Raw genomic sequence first — 26,958 nt, 5'->3', positions numbered from 1 at the left:
GTGTAAAACAAGGAGCATTCATGATGTGCAATAGGTTGATAACCAGGCTTTCCAACACTTCCCTACTTTTCCCCAAAGGGAACAAATAGTTGTGTAGAGGTACCAAAGAACTAGCTGCAACATTGAGGGGATTGTAGACTGCTTCTGCATGGATGGAAAATGTGGGCTGAATGGCCTTAATCATTCATGATGAGCTTAATAAATCTGTTCAAAATGTGGGCTTGGCCACATTTAGGGGCTGGCATTTAAACCCTTCCCCTCCCCCCAGCCAATGGGTTTGCAGGTAGGGAGCTTGTCAAATCCAGCAGCCTGCCTACCTGCCCACATCTGCCCCACTGCAATTTGACCAGAGGTGGGTGTGGTGTTGGACAGGCTGCCAGTGGGCCCACTGAGGCCTTTAGTGATTAATGCCACCTAAACCAGCTGCCACTGGAATGTAACCGACAGTGCGGAAGGCCCATGTCAAGGCCAGTTTGGCAGGGCTTCTCTGTGGTGCTGATGGGTTGGAGGGGCTAGGAGGAGGGTCCCCCATTAAGGGGCCCCCTGGGACCGTCAGAGGGCCCCTCAAGTTGGTCTTTACCTCAGGTTCCCATCTTTGCCAACCGGCGAGACTCCCAAACACTGACCCAAATCCTATTCCAATGCCACACACCTCTGTCCTGAAGTCTGGGTGGGCTCCCTCATCAACCTTTTAGCTGGGGACGGGGGAGAGGGTAGGGAATCCGGCGCCTGGTATAGTTCAGCCTTAGTAGTTTATCGCTTGTCAAAGGATCACTCTGTCTATCCACTAGATGGAGCTGTCGTACCATGAATTCCAAGTCAGTCACTATCATAAATATAAAATAATATAAATAAAAGTCCTTCTGCACTCTGCTTCATCTGTCAGTTTCAAATTTAATTTTAAATAAATACTTAAATTTTTGAAAAATAAATGAAACACATCAATGTAAAAAAATGCGTTATCTTCAAGAGCTGATTAATTTGATTTATTATTGTCACATGTATTGGGATACAGTGAAAAGTATTGTTTCTTGCACGCTATACAGACAAAGCATACCATTCATAGAGAAGGAAAGGAGAGAGTGCAGAATGTAATATTACAGTCATAGCTAGGGTGTAGCAAAAGATCAGCTTAATATAGGGTAGGTCCATTCAAAAGTCTGATGGCAGCAGGGAAGAAGAAGCTGTTCTTGAGTCAGTTGGTATGTGTCCTCAGACTTTTGTATCTTTTTCCCGATGGAAGAAGGTGGAAGAGAGTATGCCTGGGGTCCTTATTTATGCTGGCTGCTTTTCCGAGGCAGCGGGAAGTATAGACAGAGTCGATGGGTGGGAGGCTGGTTTGCGTGATGGACTGGGCTTCGTTCACGACCCTTTTGTAGTTCCTTGCGGTCTTGGGCAGAGCAGGAGCCGTACCAAGCTGTGATACAACCAGAAAGAATGCTTTCTATGGTGCATCTGTAAATGTCGTAGCTGACATGCCAAATTTCCTTATCCTCCTGAGAAGGTGGAGGCGTTGGTGGGGCTTTCTTAACTATAGTGTCGATTGATCAATGGCTGGACAGCCTTGTCTTCCAACTCCATTGCCATGCACGTTTATAGATCAAAGTGAGCTGACTTAACATGTGGAGCAGATCCATAATTATCACGCCAGGCACAGCAGGGTAGTATCTTCTTTAGTCTGCCTCGCCTATCACCATCAGACAGATCCAGCATAAACTCATATAAAATTCCGCGGGGGCTGCCAGCTTATTTGCACACACACAACATTCTGAGTGCAGAGACCACTTCTCAATGCAATGAATCACTGTGGGAACTAAAGGCTTTGCCACAGTTTCTGGAGTTTAGGTTTTAATTTGTCTGGAGACATGGGAATAGCAACGTAGTTTTCTGGGAAGAAAGTAACAAATCACAGTCGCAACATTAGGCTATTCCAAATAGCCGCCGCTCATATTTCTTTGTTGTAGAGTCATAGAGGTTTACAGCATGGAAATAGGCCTTTCAGGTCCATGCCGCCCAGTTTTTTCCCGTTAAGCTAGTCCCAATTGCCCGCGTTTGGCCCATATCCCTCTATACTAATCTTACCCATGTAACTGCCTAATTACTTTTTAAAAGACAAAATTGTACCCGCCTCTACTACTACCTCTGGCAGCTCGTTCCAAACACTCACCGCCCTCCGTGTGAAAAAATTGCCCCTCTGGACTCTCTTAAATCCCAACCCTTGTCTGAAAGCCAGGCAGTATTTTTCAATAATCACAGAATCCTACTGTGCAGAAAGATGCCATTCGGCCCATTTAGTCTGCACCGACCACAATCCCACCCAGGTCCTATCCCCATAACCCCATGCATATACCCTGCTAATCCCCCTGAAACTGAGGGGCAATTTAGCATAGTCAATCCATCTAACTCGCACATCTTTGGGAGGAAACCGGAGCACCCGGAGGAAACCCACGCAGACATGGGGAGAATGTGCAAACTCCACACAGACAGTGACCCAAGCCGGGAATCGAACCTGGGTCCCTGGCGCTGTGAGGCAGCAGTGCTAACCACTCTGCCACCGTGCCGTGAATGGACAGTAATCGTATTAAAATGAATTTGCCTGACAGCGAATACTTGTGGTTTTGGAATTCATTCATTCATGGTAGCACAGTGGTTAGCACTGCTGCCTCATAGCACCAGGAACCTGGGTTCGATTCCCAGCTTAGGTCTCTTCTGTGTGGAGTTTGCACATTCTCCCCGTGTCTGCGTGGGTTTCCTTCGGGTGCTCCGGTTTCCTCCCACACTCCAAAGATGTACGGGTTAGGTTGATTGGCCATGATAAATTGCCCCTTAGTGTCCCAAGATGTGTAGATTAGGGGGATTAGGGGTAAATACTTGGGGTTACAGAGAACAGGTCTGGGTGGGATTTCTCCTTAGTGTCAGGGGGATTATGTGGGGTTACAAGGATAGGGCCTGGGTGGGATTGTTGTTGGTGCAGACTCGATGGGCCGAATGGCCTCCTTCTGCACTGTAGGCATTCTATGTATCCTATTCTATGTATTAAAGCCAAAAATAGAAATGTTTAGATCTACTTTCTCTTGGGAAGACTGTGCTGGTGTGGGTGAGGGTGTACCTCGTCGCTAAAAGAATGGATCTCACACAGCTCCTGAATAAAAGCTTTTTCCAAATGCAATACATAATGGTTTGCTTGTTATTGAAAATAGAGGGAGAAGTAAACCTGTTCCTCTCATATGCATCTCGTAGGGGAGATGGTGGTGCAGTGGTAACGCCATGGACTAGTAATCAAAAGGCCCAGGCTAATGTTCTGGGGACACGGGTTCAAATCCCACCAAGGTAAAAATTCAGCTTATAAGATCTGGAATTAAGAGCTAGTCTGAGTGACAGCAACCATGGCAATTATCATCAATTGTTGTCAAAACCCATCTGGTTCACTAATGTCCTTTAGGGAAGAAAATCTGCCGTCCTTACCCGGTCTGGCCTACATGTGACTCCAGAGTTACAGCAATGTGGTTGACTCTTAACTGCGCTCTGAAATGGCTGAACAAGACACTGAGTTCATGGGCAATTAGGGATAGGCAAATAATACTGACCTTGCCAGTGATGCCCACATCCTGTGAAAGAATTAGAGACACAACCTTTTCTGCTTATGCATTTGTTCATGGACTTTGGGTGTTATTATCATGGCCAACATTTGATGCCCATTCCTAATTCTCCTTGAAAAGGTGGTGGTGAGCCATCATCTTGAAGCACTGAACTCCATATGTTGTAGGTACACCCACAGTGCTGTTAGGGAGGGTACAAAAATAAGTACGTTAGTCATCATAGAATCCCTACAGTACAGACAGAGGCCATTCGGCCCATCGAGTCTGTACTGACCACCATCCCACCCAGGCCCTATTCCTGTAACCTCACACATTTACCCTGCTAATCCCCCTGACACTAGGATCGATTTAGCATGGCCAATCAACCTAACCCGCACATTTTTGGACTGTGGGGGGAAACCAGAGCACCCGGAGGAAACCCATGCAGACACGGGGAGAATGTGCAAACTCCGCACAGACAGTGACCCGAGCCGGGAATTGAACCGGGGTCTCTCGCGCTGTGAAGCAGCAGTGCTAACCACTGTGCCACCGTGCCGTCATATTTTACCTACTCAATTTACCGAGGTAACGTTCGCAGGTTTATATTTTGCTTAGTTTTGATATCTTAATTTGATAAAAAAGCTACCTTCACAGTCTTTATAACAGCTTTGTAGCTTTTTGTGCTATGTGTGTGCTCAGGCCATTCCCATTGCTCGAGGGGATGCATGATTTGAAAATAGTAAATTCTGGCACCTTTATCACCAATCAGAAAAGAAATAGTTTGATATGTGTTCCCTCACTTCCAAATGTGACATTGTTCCTTGGACGCCGAAGAGGCAGCATAAATTGCATTCTGGACGTTGTAATGTAGTACACCATGGCTTCAAAAATGTGGCATTGTGCCATCTGAGAGTTGTGGGCTCCTATTGGGTTTCTCAATTCTGCTGTTAGAGTGACAGTAATGGAAAGTTTCCTGAACTTAAGCTCCTCGGCTGCTTCGAGAGGAACCTGTCTCCCACGGAAAAATGTTGCTGAAGGCATTTCAAACGCACATAGCTCAATTCTGTCAGCTCAATTGTATTTTCTGAAGTATATTTTTTGCTTGCGTTTTTATTGAGTTGGAAACGTTATTTTAGCGCCAATTCCTTATTCAGGTGAGGAAGAAGATGGTGGAAAAAAGGCTTCTCAAAAAATATTTAGAGCAATTTAATTGGATCAAATTATGAATCGGTAGCTATTTGCCAATTGTCAAATTTGATTGGTAATTTTTAAATGCTTGACTGATAATTTTCATTCCCACATGCTTTTTACTCATTTGACTTTCAAGACCTATTCATCTGTGATTTGTGCTGCTCTCTGAAAATGGTATTGTGCCAAACAGGCACAAGTTTGACTTTCTCCATTGTGCAATAGGAGCTCAATTTCAAAACATGACGAATTTGCTCAACTTAAATTTTGACTCTTGCTGGAAGAGTGCAAAAGAATTTTGGAACCTTCTAAGCGACTAGCTTGGGGGGTTTAAAAAAAAGGGCAGCATGGACAAGTTGGGCCGAAGGGACTGTTTCCATGCTGTAAACCTCTATGACTCCAGCCTCTATGACTCTAACCTCGATGACTCTTCTGCATGCCTATTTGTGGGCCCAGATTTTGCTGAAAAAATAACAACAAAGTATGTTTACTGCTTAGAAAACTCTCTGGGCGAGGTTATCCGGCCACATTCGCCCCAAAAACAGAAAATCCCACCTGAGGTCAATGGACCTTTCCATGTTCTGCCCCTTGCCCGTTACAATTCCCGTGGCGGGCGGAATGGGAAAATTTACCCCTCTGAGTCCCATTCACCCAGTGCCCGTTTTGATTTGATTTATTATTGTCACATGTATTAACACACAGTGAAAAGTATTGTTTCTTGCGCACTATACAGACAAAACATACCGTTCATAAAGAAGGAAACGAGAGAGTGCAGAATGTAGTGTTACGGTCATAGCTAGGGTGCAGAGAAAGATCAATTTAATGCAAGGTAGGTCCATTCAAAAGTCTGACAGTATCAGGGAAGAAGCTGTTCTTGAATCGGTTCGTACGTGACCCCAGATTTTTGTATCTTTTTCCCGAAGGAAGAAGGTGGAAGAGAGAATGTCTGGGGTGCATGGGGTCCTTAATTATGCTGGCTGCTTTGCCGTGGCAGCGGGAAGTGTAGACAGAGTCAATGGATGGGAGGCTGGTTTGCGTGATGGATTGGGCTACATTCATGACATTTTGCAGTTTCTTGCTGTCTTGGGCAGAGCAGGAGCCCATACCAAGCTGTGATACAACCAGAAAGAATACTTTCTATGGTGCATCTGTAAAAGTTGGTGAGGGTCGTAGCTGTCATGCCAAATTTCCTTAGTCTTCTGAAAAAGTAGAGGCGCTGGTGGGCTTTCTTAACTATAGCGTCCGCATGGGGGGACCAGGACAGGTTGTTGGTGATCTGGACACCTAAAAACTTGAAGCTCTTGATCCTTTCTACTTCGTCCCCATTGATGTAGACAGGGGCATGTCCTCTATGGTGGTGTCATCAGCAAACTTGAAAAATCGAATTGGAGGGGAATTTGGCCGCACAGTCATAGGTGTACAAGGAGTATAGTAGGGGGCTGAGAACACAGCCTTGTGGGGCACCAGTGTTGAGGATTATCGTGGAGGAGGTGTTGTTGCCTATCCTTACTGATTGTGGTCTCTGAGTTAGGAAGTTCAGGATCCAGTCACAGAGGGAGGTGTTGAGGCCCAGGCCATGGAGTTTGGAGATGAGTTTCGTGGGAATAATGGTGTTGAAGGCTGAGCTGTAGTCAATAAATAGGAGTCTGACATTGGTGTTCTTGTTATCTAGGTGTTCCAGGGTTGAATGCAGGGCCAGGGAAATGGCATCTGCTATGGACCTGTTGCGGCAGTAGGCAAACTGTAGTGGATCCAGGTAGTCCAGGAGGCTGGAATTGATTCGTGCCATAACCAACCTTTCGAAGCACTTCATAATGGTGGATGTCAGAGTCACCGGCCGATAGTCATTAAGGCACGCTGCTTGGCTTTTCTTAGGTATTGGGATGATGGTCATCTTCTTGAAGCAGATAGGGACCTCAGATTGTTGTAAAGAGAGGTTGAAGATGTCTGTGCATACCTTCGCCAGCTGATCCGCGCAGGATCTGAGTGCACGTCCGGGTACCTCATCTGGGCCAGTAGCTTTCCGTGGGTTGACCTTCAAGAAAGCTGTTCTGACATCTGCAATGGTGACCCCAGATACAAATTCATCCAGGGCTTCCAGGGTGGAGGGCATGCTCTCGCTTAACTCTTGCTCAAAATGGGCATAGAATGCATTGAGCCCATCAGGGAGAGGTGCATTGGAGCTGGCGATTTTACATATTGTAGCCTGTTATGCCTTGCAGACCTTGCCAGAGTCGGCGGGGGTCGGTGTGGCTAACCTGGAACTCTAGCTTGATCCGGTACTGTCTTTTGGCATCTTTGATGGATCTCCTTAGATTGTATCTGGCTTTCTTGTATTGGGCAGTGTCGCCTGACTTGAACGCCTCAGTCCTGGACTTCAGGACGCAGTGGATATCCCTGTTTATCCATGGTTTCCGGTTGGGGAACACACGGATTTGCTTCTTTGGCACACAGTCTACTGTGTAGTGGACCTGAACTGGCTCCTAACATACACCACACATTTTATAATAAATCGAGGGCAACTTGATGAGGCTTCGTAACACAAAGGCTTTATTGCTAAGGCAACAAATAACAATATATACAAGTAAAGTTAAAGTTTATTTATTAGTCACAAGTAAGACTTACGTTAACACTGCAATGAAGTTACTGTGAAAATCCCCTAGGGTCCGACAGAATAGCAATGTGATTGTACACTACTACTCCCTGGCTCCAACTGCTGATCCTTCCCGACCTGGGATACATGCCCTCACACTCCATTGGCTCAAGCTTCCTGCCACAGCACTCCATAGGATCTGGCCCAACATGGTGGCCTTCAGGGAACATTCCCTTAGAGGGGCCACACCACCACACTTCTTCCCTCCCCCTGACTCCTGAAACCACCTAAGGAGAAAATAAAATCATACACAAACAACAATTTACAAAGAAAAAAAAAATCAAGGGAAACCTCTACAACCACTTGTCACAAGTTTAATCAATCCGGTGACTTCCAAACTCTTGTAAAACGTCTCAACTCCAATCTAGGTTCATCTGGGAAAGACAAATCAGGTTGAGCTGAGGTGAAAGCCGAACTCCTCATCAGCCCAGGGTCTAATTTGTCCTCAGTAGTTGCTGTATTCTTGAAACTAGTTATTGAAACTAGAACTAGGGGGCATGGCCTCAAAATAAGGGGGAGAAAATTTAGGACTGAGCTGAGGAGGAACTTCTTCACCCAAAGGGTTGTGAATCTGTGGAATTCCCTGCCCTGTGAAGCAATTGAGGCTACCTCATTGAATGTTTTTAAGGCAAGGATAGATACATTTTTGAATTGTAAAGGAATTAAGGGTTATGATGAGCGGGCGGGTAAGTGGAGCTGAGTCCACGAAAAGATCAGCCATGATCTTATTGAATGGCAGAGCAGGCTCAAGGGACCAGATGGCTACTCCTGCTCCTAGTTCTTATGTTCTTATTCTCCATTACTGTGAAAACTTGTTGTTTATGTTCCACATCCACAACTGGGATCCCCACTGCCAATCCAGGCGGATCTACATGTACTGTTGGAGTTACCCTGTATCGGGTACCACTCTCCTCCTCAGGTGATCTACATGCTTCTTGATGCAACATCCTTGCACCTTTGACAAGCTTTCGCTAAGCTTCAATGTGACTTAATGCCAGACTAAAGACATCTTTGCTTGGGAAACAATGAGTGAAATAGAATCCATGAATTTAGGAACAGTTTGTTCCTCTTGTTTAAAACTTTGGGTGCAGGTTGGTTGGCCACGTGACAGCACACGAGTTTCACTGTTTCATTTTGAACTTTTGAGCAATTTGAGACAAATTAAATGATGATGCGGTCACATCACTTGCTGACCTTGACAGTGTGCAGCCTTCTCTTAACTCAACTGGACGACATTTCTTTAAATCCCCCTTCTCAGCTGACAGTGCCCCCTTATGAAAAATACTGCTTTGTCTGGAACTATTGAAGGTGCTTATTGCCAGGAAAATCACAGAATCACAGAATACTACAGTGCAGAAGAGGCCCTTTTACCCATTGAGTCTGCACCGATGCATGAAATGCTCTGACCTGCTGTAAGTTTACACTGCCCACCTAATCCCACTTGCCAGCACTTGGCCTATAGCCTTCAATGTTGTGATGTGCCAAGCACTCATCCAGGTACTTTTTAAAGGATGTGAGGCATCCCGCCTCCACTACCCTCCCAGGCAGCGCATTCCAGACCGTCACCACCCTCTGGGTAAAAATGCTTTTCCTCAAATCCCCCCTAAACCTCCCACCCCTCACTTTTATACGACTCTCACCAACTTTTACAGATGCGCCATAGAAAGCATTCTTTCTGGTTGTATCACAGCTTGGTATGGCTCCTGCTCTGCCCAAGACTGTAAGGAACTGCAAAAGGTCGTGAATGTAGCCCAATCCATCACGCAAAACAGCCCCCCATCCATTGACTCTGTCTACACTTCCCATTGCCTTGGCAAAGCAGCCAGCATAATTAAGGACCCCACGCACCCCAGACATTTTCTTTTCCACTTTCTTCCGTCAGGAAGAAGATACAAAAGTCTGAAGTCACGTATCAACCGACTGAAGAACAGCTTCTTCCCTGCTGCTGTCAGACTTTTGAATGCACTTACCTTGCATTAAGTTGAACTTTCTCTCCACCTTAGCTATGACTGTAACGCTACATTCTGCACTCTCTCATTTCCTTCCCTATGAACGGTTTGCTTTGTCTGTACAGCGCGCAAGAAACAACACTTTTCACTGTATGTTAATACATGTGATGATGTGGAGATGCCGGTGTTGGACTGGGGTAAACACAGTAAGAAGTCTCACACCAGGTTAAAGTCCAACAGGTTTATTTGGTAGCAAAGTCCACTAGCTTTCGGAGCGCTGCCCCTTCGTCAAGTGAGTGTTGAGAGACTTCTTACTGTGTTAATACATGTGACAATAATAAATCAAATTTAACTTGTGTCCCCTGGTAACTGACCCTTCAACTAAGGGGAACAGCTGCTCCCTATCCACCCTGTCCATGCCCCTCATAATCTTGAACACCTCAATCAGGTCACCCCTCAGTCTTCTCTGCTCCAGAGAAAACAACCCAAGCCTATCCAACCTCTCTTTATAACTTAAATGTAACAAAAACAACCCCAAGCCTATCCAACCCTCTTCATTATGTTCCATCCCAGGCAGCATCCTGGTGAATCTCCTCTACACCCCCTCCAGTCCAATCACATCCTTCCTCAGGGTTAACAATTTTGGCAGATCACCCATTGGTCCTCTGAGTGGAAAACTGTGATTGGTTGTCATCCACCAGGGGAGGGGAGCTGATTGGTTCCGGGCTGCCTGAGATACAATTGGCTCCCTCCTCCAGAGTCTGGAGCATCAACTTCATTCAAGTATTTTTTTTTAAACAAACCCCACCGCGTATCTTTTTTCTCTCGTAGCTGGGAGCTTGTTGACAACTTTGCAGAATCACTGGGCAAACTCTCGGATCTGTCTGCTCGCTGTAGCATTTCATTTGATCGTCCTGATAGGGGGGGGGAAACAAGTTAGAAAACACGCATAAAAGTTAAGGAGAGGAGGGGAAAAAGAACTTTCGCTCCAAAAAAAGTCACAATTGTATAAGCAGCATGATTTTTATACCTGTAATAATCCTGATTGTTACAGGTTATAAACTCACCCCAGCTTTAACATGTCAGTTTCCCACCGACTGGAGACCCATGAGTGAAGGATGCAGGGCTGAACTGGCTGAGATTATAGTGTACGCCAGAGTGCTGGCCATTCACCAGGACATGTACAGCGTGTTTAACTACCTGCCGTGGCAGTACGAGACCAGCCTGTTCTACACGGCGGAGATTGAGATGCTGTGTGACCAGGCGTGGGGAAGCATGCTGGAGGTACCTGGCGGCTCCCGGCTCAACCTCACTGGCCTCGGCTACTTCTCCTGCCAGTCCCACACGGTCATGGAGAACAACAGCTACTTTTTCTTCCTCAGGTAAAGAACAACCAAACACAAAAGCAACAGCGGCAACACCAAACAGAAATGTTACTGCTCTGAAATTGATCCTTTAAAAACTTTTTAAACTAATGCAGAAATGCTTCACATTTTTTCAATCCTGTTCCAGACTTGATTTAATATCTATATATATTTTTAACGTTGACATGTTAATATCAGGTTGTGATGGTTCGCTATGTCCTGCAGTCCCTAGTTTAACAGCTAAAACGGACACATTATGCATTGTCTTAATTGCATTTCAAAGGTTTGTCTGGCCCTGTGCTTTTCAGTCTGCTGAAGGGTTTGCCACCCCAAGTGTTATCTTTTCTAGAAACAGATGCTAACTGGTCGGATGAGTATTCAGTTTAAGTTTATTTATTACTGTCACAAGTGAGGCTTACATTAGCACTGCAATGAAGTTACTGTGAAAATGTGCGGGTACGCTGGTGGAGGATTCAGCATGGCCAATTCACCCAGCCTTTCGGACTGTGGGAGGAAACCGGAGCACCCGGAGGAAACCCACGCAGACGCGGGGAGAATGTGCAAACTCCACGCAGAACCCGGGTCCCTGACGCTGTGAGGCAGCAGTGCCAACCACTGTGCCACCGTGCTGCCTCATCCAACATTTACTGTTTTATTTCAGACTCTTCCCACCCCCCCCCGCCCACCCCACTTTAACTGAAAATGTGTAATCATTGTGTATAGACATCGGTAAAAATATCCTCAAGCGGTTACCAACACTGCCATCCATTAATCCCCTGCTGAAGGGATTCTCGACTTGCTTTTTGGGGAGACATTTCATAGAATACAGCACAGAAAGAGACCATTCAGCCCATTGCATCTATGCTGTCTTTTTGTTAGAGATCTGCCCTTGTTCTTTCTCCATCGCCCCCATGTCGTTTGTTTCCTTCAAATACTGAGCCACTGCTCTTTGAAAGTCACTATTGAATCTGCTTCCACTTCCCTTTCAGGCAGCGCCTTCCAGATCACAGCAACTTGCTGTTTATTTTACTTTCCTCATGCCATCCTGCGGTCTTTTGCCAGTCACCTTAAACCTGTGTCCTCTGGTTACTGACTCTTCAGCCACTGGAAACAGTCTCTCCTTATTCACTCTGTTGAAACCATGGTGATTTTGAACAGTTATTAAATTTCCTCTTCATGTTCTCTGCTCTAGAGAGAGTAACTATGTCTTCTCTGATCTCCCCATTACTGAAGTCCCTTATTCCCAATCCCAATCTAGTAATTATTTTCTGATCCCTCTTGAATGTCTTGATGTCCTTCCGAAAGGGTGGTGCTCAGAGTTGGACACTGTTCTCTCCAGCTGAGGCTTGACTAGTGTTTCGTCACATGGCTGGCACGGTGGCACAGTGGTTAGGGCTACTGCTTCACAGCACCAGGGACCCGGATTCGATTCTGGACTTGGGTCACTGTCTATGCGGAGTTTACACATTGTTCCCTGTGGCTGCGTGGGTTTCCTCCGGGTGCTCCGGTTTCCTCTAACAGTCCAAAAGACGTGCTGGTGAGGTGCGTTGGCTATGCTAAATTCTCCCTCAGTGTACCCGAACAGGTGCCGGAATTGTGGCGACTAGGGAATTTTCACAGTAACTTCATTGCAGTGTTAATGTAAACCTACTTGTGACACTAATAAATAAACTTAAAATGTTTCAAATTATTTTCTTCTCTTTCAAAAATATTCTGTTCAAAAGTATTCTCTTATGGGCTGCACGGTGGCACAGTAGTTAGCACTGCTGCCTCACAGCACCAGGGACCTGGGTTCAATTCCGGCCTTAGGTGACTGTCTGTGTGGAGTTTGCATGTTCTCCCTGTGTCTGCGTGGGTTTCCTCCGGGTGCTCCGGTTTCCCCCCGCAGTTCAAAAATGTGCAGGTTAGGTGGATTGGTTATGCTAAAATTGCCCCTTGGTGTGCCAGGGTGTGTAGGTTAGGGGGAATGAGTGGGCTAAATACAGGGATGGGTCAGATGCTCTGTCAGAGAGTCAGTGGAGACCCGATGGGCCAAATGGCCTCCTTTTGCACTGTAGGGACTCTATGAAAAAAAGAAGCTAAGAATCCCACATTTATAACAGGCAGCTGTATTTATCGATTTGTGTACAGACCCATTGGTCTCACTGTTCTTGTAACCCCTTTAAAATTGTACTTTTTTGTTTATATTTCCTATCCTTATTCTTGCTATGACAATGTATCACGTCCCAGTCCTATGTTAAATTTTATCTGTCGCATGACTGCCCATTTTATTAGTCTATGTCTCTGTCCTCTTAAAGTGCGTTACTGTCCTCCTCACTGTTCACTAAATTTTCACGCCTCATGTTATCTGGAAACATTGAAATTATGCCTTATACACTGAAGGGCATTAAATTATATCCAAATCTTAACACCAACCACTGGAGAACACCACTATATACGTTCCTGCAGCCTGACAACCATTCAGCACTACCCCCTGCATTCTGTCCCTCAGCAAGTTTGGTATCCAGAGTTTTTGTAAACACTATATTTGTAATTTACTCCACAAATCAATTTTCCTGAATGGAGCGTTGTTAAGGTTACAAACTGTAACTATTAGTTTAAATAAGTGTTAGTGAACTAAAGCTGTTCTTTCAAATGTCAAAACCTGCATAAATTAACTGGTAGTCATGATGTGGAGATGCCGACATTGGACTGGGGTAAACACAGTAAGGAGTCTAACAACACCAGGTTAAAGTCCAACAGGCTTATTTGGTAGCAAACGCCACTAGCTTTCGGAGCAGCGCTCTGAAGGCTAGTGGCGTTTGCTACCAAATAAACCTGTTGGACTTTAACCTGGTGTTGTTAGACTCCTTACTAAATTAACTGGGTCATATCTCAGGAACGTCTAAAGTTTACCTATCTAGTTCATCCTTTGAGTAAAACATATAATTTTTGGTCAGTTGTTTTTACTTCTTTTGTATGTTTACAATCAAATAACTTATGCTTTTTATACTTATAGTGAACTCCCTTAAGTTTTCTGTCAACATTTATAATTCCTGATTGTCTCATGATTAAGGCATTCAAGATAATGATGGGAATGTACCCTGCTATGCACCATGCTGAAATGGGAGGGTTTGTTCTGTGGCAGCTGACTGATGGTTATTCTGATTAAAAATAAACACTGACATTCAGGAGGAGCAGAGGAAACAGCGCATTAACTTATCGTGGCTCCCATCCTGAATCCAAGATGCCAGATACGATAGTAGATGGCAAGCAACGTGTTATAGAGCAGTGATTCAATCAAAAGGTTTGGACCACATCCTAATCTGCCAAAAGCAAATCAAAATACCTCCCTAATGTCGATGGATCTGCAGGATCAAGTGACATCCCTAGACTCATTCACTGCCAGACACTTGTTAACCTTTGCTTTATATACTTTTATCTACCCTTCCTCTTCCCTGACTGCCTTGATAGCATTGACTGTGTGGGTATGAAGGGAGCCACATGTAAATGGGACCTGGTGAAGGTGGTTAGGCTCCCTCACCCAATGAAGCACTTGGGTTAGGAGAGTGGACAAAGAAGTGGCAGATGGAATACAATGTGGAAAAGTGTGAGGTTATGCACTTTGGAAGGAGGTATGGAGGCATAGACTATTTTCTAAATGGGGAAATGCTTAGGAAATCAGAAACACAAAGGGACTTGGGAGTCATTGTTCACGATTCTCTGAAGGTTAACGTGCAGGTTCAGTCGGCAGTTGGGAAGGCAAATGCAATGTTAGCATTCATGTCGAGAGGGCTAGAATACAAGAGAAGGGATGTACTTCTGAGGCTGTATCATGCTCTGGTCAGACCCCATTTGGAGTATTGTGAGCAGTTTTGGACCCCGTATCTATGGAAGGATGTACTGGCCTTGGAAAGGGTCCAGAGGAGGTTCACAAGAATGATGCCTGGAATGAAGAGCTTGTCGTATGAGGAATGGTTGAGGACTCTGGGTCTGTACTCGTTCAAGTTTAGAAGGTTGAGTGGGAATCTTCTGAAACTTACAGGATACTGCAAGGCCTGGATAGAGTGGACGTGGCGAGGATGTTTCCACTAGTAGGAAAAACTAGAACCAGAGGGCACAACCTCAGGCTAAAGGGACAATCCTTTAAAACAGAGATGAGGAGGAATTTCTTCAGCCAGAGAGTGGTGAATCTGTGGAACTCTTTGCCTCAGAAGGCTGTGGAGGCCAGGCCATTGAGTGTCTTTAAGACAGAGATAGGTTGGTTCTTGATTAATAAGGGGGATCAGGGGTTATGGAGAAAAGGCAGGAGAATGGGGATGAGAAAAAAATCAGCCATGATTGAATGGCGGAGCAGACTCGATGGGCCGAGTGGCCTAATTCTGCTCCTATGTCTTATGGTCTTATGGTTCTTGTGATAATCCAGCAGGTTTTAAAGTTACCTTTTGATGCTATGCCACAAATGACCAGATTTATGGAATTCAGTTTCCTAGTTTTTCACGGTGGATTTGAACTCATGACCTCTGCCCTGTGCCAGGATAATGAGTTTAAAATACTTAATTTTCATTCCCCGCCTCCCCTCCCCCCGCCCCCCCACCCCCCTGACTGACAGGTGGAGTACAGACTACACAATACAAATCAAAGATAATAAGATTGTATCAATATCTTACAGAATCATGCAAATTATACTTTTTATAAGACAAGAGTATATTAGGCAATAAATTTGTGGGAAAATCTATGCATCATTAAAATCCTTGTGTAAGGCATTCCTTCCTGTTCCCTAGTTTCCCATTAACAACATTTTCACTGGCTTTTCTGTCATTATGCATGTTTATGAATTGTGTCCCTGCCTCCGAGCCAGAAGCTCTGGGTTTGAATATTATCCCAGGATTTGATGTCCAAGGAAGGTGCCTTCGTAATACGGCCAAACAGGCTGAGTATCAATGTGCAGAATCCTTCCAACACACGCCAGTGACAGGTGATAAGAGCGGGAGAGACTCCTTTAAGTTTATCTATTAGTGTCACGAGTTGGCTTACATTAACACTGCAATGAAGTGACTGTGAAAATCCCCTAGTCGCCACACTCTGGCGCCTGTTCGGCTACACTGAGGGAGAATTTAGCACGGCCAGCGCACCTAACTGGCATGTCTTTCAGACTGTGGGAGGAAACCGGAGCACCCTCATGGCAGGCTGGTGCAAAAGGTTAAATCTCACGGGATAAAAGGTGAAGTAGCTAGATGGGTGGAGAACTGGCTTAGCCATAGAAGACAGAGGGTAGCAGTGGAGGGGTCTTTTTCGGGTTGGAGGTCTGTGACTAGTGGTGTTCCGCAGGGCTCTGTACTGAGACCTCTGCTGTTTGTGATATATATAAATGATTTGGAGGAAGATGTAGCTGGTGTGATCAGTAAGTTTGCGGACGACACAAAGATTGCAGGAGTTGCGGATAGTGATGAACATTGTCAGAGAATACAGCAGGATATAGATAGGCTGGAACATTGGGCGGAGAAATGGCAGATGGAATTTAATCCAGATAAATGTGAAGTGATGCATTTCGGTAGATCTAATGTAAGGGGGAGCTATACAATAAATGGCAGAACCATCAGGAGGAAGACACACAGAGGGACCTGGGTGTACAAGTCCACAGATCATTAAAGGTGGCAGCACAGGTGGAGAGGGTGGTGAAGAAGGCATATGGCATGCTTACCTTTATTGGACGGGGCATAGAATATAAAAGTTGGCATATGATGTTGCAGCTGTATAGAACGATGGTTAGGTCACATTTGGAATACTGCGTCCAGTTCTGGTTGCCACACTACCAGAAGGACGTGGAGGCTTTGGAGAGAGTGCAGAAAAGGTTTACCAGGATGTTGCCTGGTATGGAGGGTCTTAGCTATGAGGAGAGATTAGGTAAACTGGGGTTGTTCTCCCTGGAAAGACGGAGGATGAGGGGCGACCTAATAGAGGTGTACAAAATTATGAAGGGCATAGATAGAGTGAACAGTGGGAAGCTTTTTCCCAGGTCGGAGGTGACGAACACAAGGGGTCACGGGTTCAAGGTGAGGGGGGCAAGGTTCAACACAGATGTCAGGGGGACGTATTTTACACAGAGGGTGGTGGGGGCCTGGAATGCACTGCCAAGCAAGGTATTGAGGTGGACACGCTGGGATCATTTAAGACTTATATAGATAACCACATGAACAGACTGGGAATAGAGGGATACAAAAGAATGGTCTAGTTGGGCACATGAGTGGCGCAGGCTTGGAGGGCCGAAGGGCCTGTTCCTGGGCTGTATTGTTCTTTGTTCTTTGTTCACCCGGAGGAAACCCATGCAGACATGGGGAAAACGTGCAAACTCCACACACAAAGTCATTTAAAAAAAAATTCTAATCAGAAACCAAATTGATCCAACAAAGTCCTTACAAGAGAGACATTACAAATCCAAGCTGACAAGGCAGGCCCCCCTTTTCCTGTCTTGGGCTCGATCAACAAGATCCAAACTGCTAGCAGCAGGCATTACACCCCCTCCTGTGCTTGATCTGAGCTTCATCTTAGCCAGAAGGCTGAGATAGTGTATTTTTAAAAAAATGCTTCAAATGAAGCCTCAGTGTAATCTCATTGACTTCTGTCACGTGCACAAACAGACATCATTGTGATGGAGAGAAAGTCGGAGTCTCACTTTTCATAGCTCCAGATTACAACGTACATTTAAGAGTGCATGTATCACACTACACTATCCCATCAGTGTTTCCCATTGCGTTTCTCAGTGATGAAATGTTGCAGTGTTTCTGTCGGCTTGAATCACTAAATGTCTTTGGAATTTCTCAAATCCCTCTTCCAGATCAGTTCCCAACCTACCCAGTATATAAAAGTTTATATTCGTCATCAGACAATGGGCAGTGCCATTCATCTTTTTCAACAGGTCTGCTACTTGGAAAATTAAAAAAAAGAAAAATTGTGTTTTAAATAGGTTTAATTTCAGAAAAGAATAATAAGTGATAAACTTGTCAATGTTTTTCAGTGGAGATTGGCATCCAGGCAGCAGCACTTGCTCAGCTTTGGATACAGGATTTTAACTTGGCTCTTCCTTTCTGGGGAAGAACTAAAGGGACGTTTTGGGTGGAATTTTCCCATCCCCCCGCCATGGGAATCGTAGCAGGCGGGACAGGAAATTTAGCGGACCATGTAAAGTTCCTTTGACCTTGGGCAGGAATTTCCAACCTTGGGGCGATAAATCCCGCCCTTTATGTTTCTCTATTTTTGATTACACTTCTGTGAATCGGCCAAGGACAATTTCTAAGTTAATGGTGCTATGCAAATGCAGCAGCCTTGCATGAAGCCAGTACCTATTTTACCTTCAGATTTATATTCTAAAATATCCTTTGTTGCGTTGCCATTTCATCATAGGAGTGTAAATGTACATAGATTATTTAAGGTGGCAGGACAGATGGAGAGAGCAGTTAATAAAGCATATAGTATTCTGGGCTTTATTAATAGGCATAATGTGGAGATGCCGGCGTTGGACTAGGGTAAGCACAGTAAGAAATCTCACAACACCAGGTTAAAGTCCAACAGTTTTATCTGGTAGCACAAGCCACAAGCTTTCAGAGCGCTGCTCCTTCATCAGGTGAGTGGGAGTTCTGTTTTCAGAGCGCTGCTCCTTTATAGATGTGTCTTTATATGCCCTGTTTGTGAACAAAACTTCCACTCACCTGATGAAGGAGCAGCGCTCTGAAAGCTAGTGGCTTGTGCTACCAAATAAACCTGTTGGACTTTAACCTGGTGTTGTAAGACTTCTTACTCTATTAATAGGAGCAGAGAGTACAAGAATGACGAGGTTTTGCTGAACTTATACAAGGCACCAGTTAGACCTCAGCTGGAGTATTGGGTACAGTTATGGGGGCCACGCTATAGGAAGGATGTGAACACATTGGAGAGAGTGCAGAAGTTTACAGCAATGATTCCAGAGATGAGAAACTCCAGTTCTGACGATAGATTGGAGAGGTTGGGACTATTCTCCTTGGAGAGAAGAAGACTAAGAGGAGATTTGACAGGGAGAAACTATTCCCGCTTGGAAAAGGATCGAGAAGGAGAAAGCACAGATTTGAAGTGATTTGCAAAAGAACAAACTTTTTCACACAATGAGCAGTACGGGACTGGAATGCACTGCCTGGAAGTGTGTTGGAGGCAGGTTCAGTTGAGTTATTCAAGAGGCTATTAGATGATTATTTGAATGGAAACAATATGCAGGGGGTACGGGGAAAAAGGCAGAGGAATGGCGCTATGTCATAATGCTCATCTGGTGAGCCGGTGCAGTCATAGTATAGAATAGAATCATAGAATCCCTATGGTGCAGAAGGAGGCCATTCGGCCCATCTAGGCTGCATTGACTCTTCGACAGAGCAACTTACCCAGGCCGTATCCCTGTAACCCTACATATTTACCCCACCAAAACCCCTAACCAATATGATGGGCTGAATGGCCTCCTTCTGCACCATAACAATTCTGTGCAGCATGGTATTGCTAGGAGAATATTCTGTGATGTTAATATATCTGTGATATTTAGATCTTGAGTTATTATAACAATGTTGAAAGAATGCTATTTTGTTTTTTTGCAGGATGGATGACAATTATAACATAATTCCTCATGGAGTTAATTTTCAGGATGCTATTTTTCCAGACACAACCGAGAACATGAAGATGTTTTCCAGTCTTTTCCAGTTCTCTAATTGCTCTCAAGGGCAACAACTCCAAACTTACACCGCTGATTGGGAAATCCAAGAGGATCACAGGGTAAGGCCGCCATCTGCTGGACATCTTCACCAGGATTTTTAGGCACTATAGATCTTGGTAGTTAAATAAAATATTTATTGGTAGGAAGCCAAATATTCATATGGTCTTATTTTAAACTTCTCAGCTATAAATCTGATGAATGCTTATGTATCTTAGTGGAAATGCAACCGTCCTGATTGAATGTCAAAGGATTTTCAGTCGTTCAAAACAGGATATAATTTATGAGTACTAAAAATAAATTGGTTCAATACGGCATTCTTTTCTCTCCCCCATTCCTGGTTATTTCATTAAGCTGAAGGTAATTTGATTCCAGTTAAGAGACAAATATCTTGTTTATCAAAATTGTGCCTTCTCAAAGAATTGCAGGAATTTTCATTAGTAAGAGCGCTTTCTAATTGCAATAAAATATAATCGCTTTTTAATAGCTCTCCAATGGCCATTCTCAACTCTGAATGAGCAACTGTGTTCCATTCGTCTGAATATGTTTTGTAAGTTGCCCTGGGATGTTTTGCATGTCAAAGATGCTAGACAAATGGATTTTATTATGATTATCATATGGATGCCAGCCTCTGTCCCATCCTCAGCAGATTCAGGATCCTCCCCTTAGTCCAACAGTTCCTCTTTCTCCCTTTCTTCTCACACCACTTCCCATGCCCTTCTCAAACTCTTTTGCTTCTCCTTTAAGAGGTTCTCTCTCCACTCTGCGCCCCCTCCACTACTTCAACAGGATATCTCTCTTTGTAGCGTGTCCCAACAGTCTGGGAAGAGTGTCGTCACAGTGAAGCAGTCTGGGAAGAGTGTCCTTGCAGTCAGCGTCACAGTGAAGCAGTCTGGGAAGAGTGTCCTTGCAGTCAGCGTCACAGTGAAGCAGTCTGGGAAGAGTGTCCTCACAGCCAGCTCTTGTTGAAAATAAAAGACTGACATTACAGGAAAATCCATGAGAATGCAAGGAGAAATTGGGAGTTTTTTCATTCCATACGGATTTCTCTGCATGTACATATCGCTGGCTGGCAGACAGGAAGCAGAGAGTGGGAATAAACGGGTCCTTTTCAGAGTGGCAGGCAGTGACTAGTGGGGTACCGCAGGGTTCAGTGCTGGGACTCCAGCTATTCACAATATACATTAATGATTTGGATGAAGGAATTGAATGCAATATCTCCAAATTTGCAGATGACACTAAGCTGGGTGGCAGTGTGTGCTGTGAGGAGGATGCTAAGATGCTGCAGGATGATTGGACAGGCTGACTGAGTGGGGAAATACTTGACAAATGCAATATAATGTGGATAAATGTGAGGTTATCTACTTTGGTGGCAAAACAGGAAGGAAGATTATTATCTGAATGGTGGCAGGTAAGGAAAATGGGAAGTGCAACGTGACCTGGGTGTCATGGTGGAACAGTCGCTGAAGGTTGGCATGCAGGTACAGCAGGCGGTGAGGAAAGCTAATGGCATACTGGCCTTCATTGCAAGAGGTTGGAGTATAGGAGCAAAGATGTCTTGCTGCAGTTATACAGGGCCTTGGTGAGGCCATACCTTGAGTATTGTGTGCAGTTTTAGTCTCCTAGTCTGAGGAAGGACATTCTTGCTGTTGAGGGAGTCCAGCGAAGGTTCACCAGACTGATTCCTGGAACGGCAGAACTGACACATGAAGAGAGACTGGATCGACTGGGCTTGTCCTCTTTGGAATTTAGAAGAATGAGAGGGGATCTCATAGAAACATATAAAATCCTGATGGGACGGGACAGGCGAGATGCAGGAAGAATGCTCCTAATGTTGGGGAAGCCCAGAACAAAGGGTCACAGATTAAGAATAAGGGATAAGCCATTCAGGACTGAGATGAGGAAGAACTTCTTCTCTTAGAGAATTGTGAACCTGTGGAATTCTCTACCACAGAAAGCTGTTGAGGCCAGTTCATTAGATATGTTCAAGAGGGAGCTGGACGTGGCCCTTGTGGCTGAAGGGATCAAGGGGTATGGAGAGAAAGCGGGATAGGATATTGAAAATGCATGATCAGCCATGATCCTATTGAATGGTGGTGCAGGCTCAAGGGGCTGAATGGCCTACTCCTGCTCCTATTTTCTATGTTTCTTTGTCTTGCCATTTCCTTTCATTCCTGAAAACCCTCTCCCTCCTCCATCACTTTTGTCACTTTAATTTATTTTCACGTTTTTCCCCTTTTTTACTCTTTAGTTTAACCTCTCTATTTCCTGTGTCTCTCTGTAATGTTCTCTCTTCCTCCTTTACCTCACTGCAGCACAGGAACGCTGAGAGAGGGAAGAGCTGGGGAATTAAAAGGAATCACAGAGTGATGGGCAGGTAGAAGGGATATGCTTCTGGGAACGAGAGTTCTGGACAGGAGACAAGGCAGTGGACAAAGACACTGCAGCAGAAGTGGGCGACTGCTTTATATCTGTCTAGGAATTAATCACTTGATAGTAAAGAAGCTGAATGTTGCTGAGGAAGGAGATATGCCGTTGAAGCTTTGTGTCTTGTACTCTTCAGGACAGATGCAAGAATACCAAATTTCAAAGGGAACAACTTGTGCTGCATGGGGAAAGGGTGCTGATTGGATGGCAAGTCAACTTTGATTGGTTGAAGCAGATAAAGTTGCCATAATCCCAGATGACCACAGGCTGCTTTCCCCTTTGAGGGGGAGAGCTGACTGGTGGTGATTTAACCTGAGGATCACCACACCTTAGGAAAGGGGAAAGGTTGAGAAGGCTCAGCCTTTGGGAATTGAACCCACACTGCTGGCATCATTCTGCATCTCATCAGCCGCCCAGCCAACTGAGTTAACCGACCCCCCCTCCCCTATTAATTAGCTCAGTTAGTTGGATGGCTGGTTAGTGATTCAGAGCAACTCCAAGAGCGCAGGTTCAATTCCTGTAACGGCTGAGGTTATTCATGAAGGCCCCGCCTTCTCAACCTTGCCCCTTGCCTGAGATGTGGTGATACTCAGGTTAAATCGCCACCAGTCAGCTCCCCCCCCTCACAGGGGAGAGCAGCCAATGGTCATCTGGAACTATGGCAACTTTACCTATTGGTTGAGGCATTACAATGGAGAATGCATCAAGGATCAATTGTCTTTTGTTTAATTCAAAAAAACTGCAAGGCCTGGACATGTTCCTTTTGCCTGCAGAGGTCAGGTCCCTGGATTGAATATATGTAGCTTCTAGCTAAGTGAGGATAATTCTAGGAATTCTAAAAGTCTATATAAGTTGTAGTCCTGGGACATTCACAGGCAAATTCAAGAAAGAAAGAACTTGCATTTATATTGTAACTTTCATCATCCCAAGATGTTCTAAAGAGTTTTACAGCCAATCAAGAAATTTTAAAGTGTGACGCAGGAAAATTTTAGAATGCGCCATGCATCATTTTCTCTTTATATTTCATTGAATTAAGATGAACTTACCAGCAAAACACCTCATGGTGACAGACTTGTTATCCCCTTTGCCACTTGCATTCTGCTCTGTTCTGCACCCAAAATGCCCATTGACGTCACCCGACCACGATTGATCCAAAGAACTATTTACCCAAAATGTCAGACCCGAAATCTGGCAAAACCCAAAATGACCTCAGTCCAAAGGTTACCAGTTTTTAGTGAGTGTATCTGTAACAAAAAAAGTCCTTCTGCATGCTGTTGATTTGATTTGATTTATTATTGTCACATGTATTAGTATACAGTGAAAAGTATTGTTTCTTGCGCGCTGTACAGACAGCAAAACATTCATAGAGAAGGAAAGGAGAGTGTTACAGTCATAGCTAGGGTGTAGAGAGAGATCAACTTAATGCAAGGTAGGTCCATTCAAAAGTCTGATGGCAGCAGGGAAGAAGCTGTTCTTGAGTCGGTTGGTACGTGACCTCAGACTTTTGTATCTTTTTCCCGACAGAAGAAAGTGGAAGACAGAATGTCTGGGATGTGTGGGCTCCTTAATTATGCTGGCTGCTTTGTCGAGGCAGCAGGAAATGTAGACGGAGTCAATGGACGGGAGGCTGGTTTGAGTGATGGATTGAACTATGTTCACATTATAGCTTGTTATTAGGCTAGACAGCAAGTTTACATTATTTAATTAGAAGCAATAGTTCCACCTCAGATGAAGTTCCAGTCATTCAAAATCACTTTACACTGGAATCCAGTCACTGACATTGCACAGTGTGAAAGGTCTTAAATTTGTCGCTGTAAAGTAATGATTTGAGAAATCAATGCTGCAACTCATTTATCCTTTAATGGGACGTGGGCATCACTGGCAAGGCCAGCATGTGCTGCCCATCCCTAATTGCAGTTGAACTGAGTGGCCATTTCACAGGGCAGTTAAGAGTAAATCACATTGCTGTGGCTCTGGAGTCGCATGTAGGTCAGACCAGGTAAGGACGGCAGATTTCCTTCCCTAAAGGAACATGAGTGAACCAGACGGGTTTTAACAACAATCAATGATAATTTCATGGTGAGCATCTCTGAGACTAGTTTTCAATTCCAGGTTTATTCATTGAATTTAAATTCCACCAGCTGCCGTGATCTGATTTGAACCCTTGTCCTCTGAGCTTTAGCCTGGGTATCTGGATTACGCGTGCAGTTATTACCCGAATGCCAGCATCTCCCCCTTATACCAATAAAATCTGTTTCTGAACACATTTTGGTGGCAATCGCTAGACAATTAATCCAGAAACTCAGCTAATGTTCTGGGGACCCGGTTTCGAATCCCACCACGGCAAATGGTGGAATTTGAATTCAATAAAAAATATCTGGAATTAAGAATCTACTGATGACCATGAAACCATTGTCGATTGTTGGAAAAACCCATCTGGTTCACCAATGTCCTTTTAGGGAAGGAAATCTGCCGTCTTTACCCGATCTGGCCTACATGTGACTCCAGACCCACAGCAGTGTGGTTGACTCTCAACTGCCCTCCAAGGGCAACTAGGGATGGGCAATAAATTTGCATTCTAATTAGTATTCTGTAACTTGATGTGTCTCTGTGCACTGTTGGAGAACAGATTTTCACTCCATCTGACGAAGGGGCAGCGCTCCGAAAGCTTATGGTATTTGCTACCAAATAAACCTGTTGGACTTTAACCTGGTGTTGTTAAACTTCTTACTGTGTTTACCCCAGTCCAACGCCGGCATCTCCACATCAATAAATGCTGGCCCAGCCAGCGACGCCCGTGTCCCACGAATGAATGAAAGAATGATCAGCTTGAATTTGCAAAAATGAATTTGTAGATGGTAAATTATTTAGTTCATTTGATCACAGAGTTGTCTGCTGCTCAGTGCAGAGCCTCAGAAACTCAATCAAATGTATTGCTTTCCCCTCCCCCTAAGCAGGCTGACTTTACGCATTCCCGAAGCAAGATGCCTTCATTTCAAATAGTCTGACTGGTTTGACTTTCATCACTTCATTAAAATATCCCATCAGTCTTAGATAACGCTAAATATTAAATCACTAGTGCACAGCCGCTGAATGAGATAAACTGCGAGCAACCGCATGTGATGTGTGGACTGAGGAACACTTGAAGTTTCACACGGCTTGCTAGAGCCCAGGCCGTTTCCAAAGTGACAGCTTCTTTAAGCACTGATAAGACCCAGTACCCGAGAGCAGCTCGTTCCTGCTCATCTTTACATTTCTGCAAGTGACACGGTGACACTGAAACGCTGCAAGATCTCAACACGTCAGGATGTTTAGAGACCAAATATTTTTGTTTGCAGGCTGGAAATTGAGAATACGGATGGCCTTTAAACAGCTTTATTAATGGTTCCCTGTAACTAATCCAATTAGATCCAAGCAGAACAAACATTGCTAAAGAGATTAACAGGTATGCACTAATCTTTGTCGGGTAAAAGGTTTTAAACTCTCGGGGGGGTCGTAAGTCCATGACCCTTAAACAAATAACGATATAGGTGTGGCCTTGTAGAAATTCCTTGCATCTATAAAGAAACTTGCAGCAATTTCAGATTGTGACATCCTACTTAAACAATTATATTAAGAATTGATAAAAGAATTATACAGATTTTTTTCTGTGTATTAATATCCTGCTCAGATGTTTCATGATGTGTGGGGGGCCAGTATTTTCGAAACAATGTCAAAGCATTTCAGATATAAAGTGTAAATAAGTGTGACAGGACAATGTCATTGTGCCTCCCTGTGATATATTGGACTGGGATTGAGTTACTGAAGAGAGAAGCTCAACCTGACAGACCTGCTTGTTTAAAAAGTACCTTGAGTTGCAAGATGTTCACTCTGGAGGTCTGCCGATCCCAAAAGCAAAGCCTAGGTAGTCACGGGGTGGGAGTGGGGAATGCCGAGGTGGACTGGTTAGAAGGCCTGCCTAAGGGGGTCAGGGGTTATGGGGAAAAGGCAGGAGAATGGGGATGAGAAAAAAATCAGCCATGATTGAATGGCAGAGCAGACTTGATGGGCCGAGTGGCCTAATTCTGCTCCTACGTCTTCATAGAAATCATAGAACGCCTACAGTGCAGAAGGAGGCCATTCGGCCCATCGAGTCTGCACCGACCACAATCCCACCCAGCCCTACCCCCACATATTTTACCCGCTAATTCCTCTAACCTATGCATTTTAGAATTCTAAGGGGCAATTTTTAACCTGGCCAATCAACCTAACCTGCACATCTTTGGACTGTGGGAGGAAACCGGAGCACCCGGAGGAAACCCACGCAGACACGAGGAGAATGTGCAAACTCCACACAGACAGTGACCCGAGCCGGGAATCGAACCCAGGACCCTGGAGCTATGAAGCAGCAGTGCTAACCACTGTGCTACCATGCCGCCCTTACGTCTTATGGTCTTATGGTCTTATTCCATATACGCACCATATACGCACCACCTTCTGCGTGAAGAAGTTGCCCCTCAGGTCCCTTTGAAATCTTTCCCCTCTCACCTTAAACCTATGCCCTCTAGTTTTCAATTCCCCTTCCCTGGGAAAAAGACTATGGCTGGAATTTTATCGCCCCGCCTTCCGTGGGAATCGGAGTGGGTGAGGGGCGGACAATGAGAAGGTCTGTTGACCACGGGCGGGATTTTACAGTTTCGGGACGAACACATCCTGCCCTATGTGCATTCATCCTATCGATGCCCCTCATGATTTTATCCACCTCAATAAGGGCACCCCTCATTCTCCTACGTTCCAAGGAATAAAGTCCTAGCCTGGCCAACCGCTCCCTATAACTCAGGCCCACGAGTCTTGGCAACATCCTCTTTCTATAACAGGGTGACCAAAATTGTACACAATACTCCAAGTACCACCTCACCAACACTTTATACAACTGTGACATAATGTCCCAACTTCTATACTCAATGCCCTTGACTGATGAAGGCCAGTGTGTTAAATGCCTTCTTCACTACCCTGTCTATCTTTGACACTGCTTTCAACGGACGTTGTACTTGTACTCTTAGGTCCCTCTGTTCCTCAACAGTCCCCACCATTCACTGTATAAGTCCTATCC

The 26,958-nt window shown here is 44.8% G+C and overlaps 1 protein-coding gene across 1 annotated transcript in view; it reads left to right on the top strand.

The window, feature by feature from the left end:
* Positions 1 to 10,144: 10,144 nt before the first annotated feature.
* ccdc3a (coiled-coil domain containing 3a) overlaps positions 10,145 to 26,958 on the top strand; it is a 73,246-nt gene continuing 56,432 nt past the window's right edge. Inside the window, exons 1-2 of the mRNA XM_078234745.1 lie at positions 10,145 to 10,750; positions 19,327 to 19,501. Coding sequence (XP_078090871.1) covers positions 10,386 to 10,750; positions 19,327 to 19,501 — 540 coding nt within the window. The 5' untranslated portion in view covers positions 10,145 to 10,385. The remainder of the gene's footprint in view (positions 10,751 to 19,326; positions 19,502 to 26,958) is intronic.

The sequence above is a fragment of the Mustelus asterias genome, chromosome 19, assembly GCF_964213995.1.
Source record: "Mustelus asterias chromosome 19, sMusAst1.hap1.1, whole genome shotgun sequence".
In the NCBI taxonomy this organism is placed as follows: Eukaryota; Metazoa; Chordata; class Chondrichthyes; order Carcharhiniformes; family Triakidae; genus Mustelus; species Mustelus asterias.
The sequence above is the reverse complement of the archived record's forward strand: the minus strand, read 5'-3'. Positions and strand labels throughout refer to the sequence as shown.